This window comes from Terrapene carolina, unplaced genomic scaffold (assembly GCF_002925995.2).
Source record: "Terrapene carolina triunguis isolate 2854851 unplaced genomic scaffold, T_m_triunguis-2.0 Scaffold238, whole genome shotgun sequence".
In the NCBI taxonomy this organism is placed as follows: Eukaryota; Metazoa; Chordata; order Testudines; family Emydidae; genus Terrapene; species Terrapene triunguis.
The window spans coordinates 17066648-17069364 of NW_020664589.1; the positions used below are offsets into that span (position 1 = coordinate 17066648).

The following is a 2717-nucleotide window of genomic DNA, read 5'->3' on the forward strand; positions in this document are numbered from 1 at the left end:
TTGGACAATTGGATATGCACCTGTTATCCATGTGAGAAACTGTTTGAATTACTTTGTTAGATTTGTAAAGTACAGGTTACAACTTCAAAAGCTGTATTTACAGGCAAACGATTTCCTTTATCTCCTCCTAGGAGCGTTAAAGACTAGGTAGAATCAAATCTACGACTTTCTAAAATGCTGTGGTGACTTTTGCAGTGTGACCCTCAGGTTCCTTGCCGCAGGGAATGCACTGTACACTAGTGCTTCACAGCAACGAATCCCATGCTTGGCATTAACAGGAGCATTTTTGTGCCGAATGAGTGGGTCCTACCAGAGCCGTATCAGCCCACCATGCAGTTCAATGTGTGTGGGCCATTTGAATGAGAGGTAGTGTGGTCTGCGCTGTATGGATATTAAAGATTCTTAAGAAACTAGGCGTTTGCCCTGGAGTTGTTAACCAAAAATTACTCTCCCTTCTCTGTTGTCTTATGTGCCTGTTTTTTACCTGTCTGTTGTCCTCCACTACCCAGGTGACAGCATTTCAGTGGTGCTGCATATATATTGCTTGTAAAGAGCGTTTTTTAAAAGTCTCAACTTATGTAATGACCGATTCCCTGTAAAAATCTCTAGGTGTGGAATAAATACAGGAGCTCTGTAGCATTAGTGGGAAATCCTGGGAACCATGTTTGATTTCAGCATACAAATACATTCCACAAAATCCTATGTGGCTAATGTAGAATGGACATAGCACTTTGTCAGGTGGTGTAAACAAACCTGAATTAGAAACATGCAGCTGACCAACCTTTCACTTGCAACTTGGATTTTTCACTCATTTCCCAAAAGTCATTTTTTGCCACTTTTGACTTTTTTTTTTCCTGTCACTGTTTTGTGTGTTTAATAACTCCTTAGTCAAGTCAGTCTCAGCTCTGAAGAATTCATATGAATAAGGTAACTTCTTGTTATTTATTTGTGAATAATTATCATTTCATCTTTTAATTAGAAACAGGAATCTGGGAAAGTCCTAAAGTGGCTGGGACTCAACCACTCCCTAGGACATTCCACACATCATCAGCGGCTATAGGAGACCGGCTTTATGTTCTTGGAGGGGGAGAAAAAGGAGCAGAGCCCGTTAAAGATCCACAACTTCACGTGTTTGACACAGGTACCTCTAAATAACTAATATTTTGTTACACTGAGTTAAATGATTCATTGCCAACTTGGACTGAAAGCTTGTGTGGCACAGAGATGAATAAAGGCCTGGAAATGCAAATAATACATAAAGAATTAGGTAAAGTGTTATAGTGTATTATTAGACACTGGTTTTTGGCTACAGGTTTAAATTAGATGGATGAGCTGTACACCCTACCTGAAGCTTATCAACACCACACAGTCACTGGGGAACTGGGTAGTATCTTCAGAGGAAAGTATCATTGGCATTGCAGGACGGGATTGAGGTGTATTGTCAGAATCCTCCAACTTCTACTACAATTTGGTGCTAGTAGCCATTCTCTTTCAGAAGTGGGAACATATGCTGCTCACTTCACTATGAAAGGACAATATGTAGAGCAAGAACAATGATTTTTTTCTACTACACCAACAGTGTGTAATTACTTCTAGATGAGATGTACAAATAGCTGCATTTCTTTGCTGAGTATGTATTTGAATTGCCTTTTGCAACAATCCCAGAAACTAAACGCTTGAGGCTTTTGTTATTGATTGAAAAATCATCTTGTCAGACTTGGTCTAGAGGTCCCTAGACAAGTGTTTCTGGTTTAATGTCTTTACAGAACTCCAACAATGCACCACATAATCATATGTATTCCCATTTCTAGCCACTTTGACTTGGTCGCAGCCAGAAGTACATGGTAATCCTCCCTCACCTCGGCATGGCCATGTGGTGGTTGCAGTTGGGACCAAGCTTTTCATACATGGTGGGTTATCTGGTGATAAATTTTACAATGATCTGTTCTACATTGATACAAGTAAGTATATAAAGTAGCTATAGCTGCATTAATAAGTAGTGTGATGTGGTCTGCTTTGAGAGACACCATCTCTTACAGAACCACTAAAATAACTATTGGATAGGTGCAGTAAATATGCTCCAGGGTGGCTGGTTGGTGCTGGGGCATGTTGCTTTTGTTATTTGTCATGCTGATCCTCAGTTCTTAAGCAGGCAGAAATCCTATTGGCTTCAGTGAGAGATTTGTCTACAGGTCTAATGGACTGGGATTGGTGGTGACAATGCAAAAGTGTGTGTGCAGGGCCTCCCCTCTGTCAAAGCCAACTGCTGGTTACAAGCTGAGAAATATGGGCATTTCTGTAATATGGCTATGGAGATAATTACTATTTGACGTATCCAAGAGCTGAATGTATGTTGCTGTTGGGGTTCTTTTGACTGCTGAAAAACTGCTTGACAGTGATTAATTACCACAAAGTATCTGAAAGATTGGCATTCCATGTTTCTTTCATAAATGGCTACAGTAGCATATTCTGTAAATATTAATTAAAACAATGCTCTGTCTTTACTGTGTAAGGCACTCTCATGAGTCAGAATGGCAGTGAAAGCTCTATCCATTCTATTGATGTTCTATACAAGTAGAACCTCAGAGTTACCAACACCTCGAGACTGGAACTTGTTCATAACTCTGAACAAAACGTTATGGTTGTTCTTTCAAAAGTTTACAACATTGACTTAATACAGCTTTGAAACTTTACTATGCAGAAGAAATATGCTGCTT

At 39.7% G+C, this 2717-nt stretch overlaps 1 protein-coding gene across 1 annotated transcript in view; it reads left to right on the forward strand.

Annotated features, from left to right (window-relative positions):
- Positions 1 to 975: 975 nt before the first annotated feature.
- The window catches only part of RABEPK (Rab9 effector protein with kelch motifs), a gene marked incomplete at its 5' end in the record, with an annotated part of 3368 nt that continues 1626 nt past the window's right edge, over positions 976 to 2717 (forward strand). Inside the window, 2 exons of the mRNA XM_026657359.1 lie at positions 976 to 1141; positions 1812 to 1961. Coding sequence (XP_026513144.1) covers positions 976 to 1141; positions 1812 to 1961 — 316 coding nt within the window. The remainder of the gene's footprint in view (positions 1142 to 1811; positions 1962 to 2717) is intronic.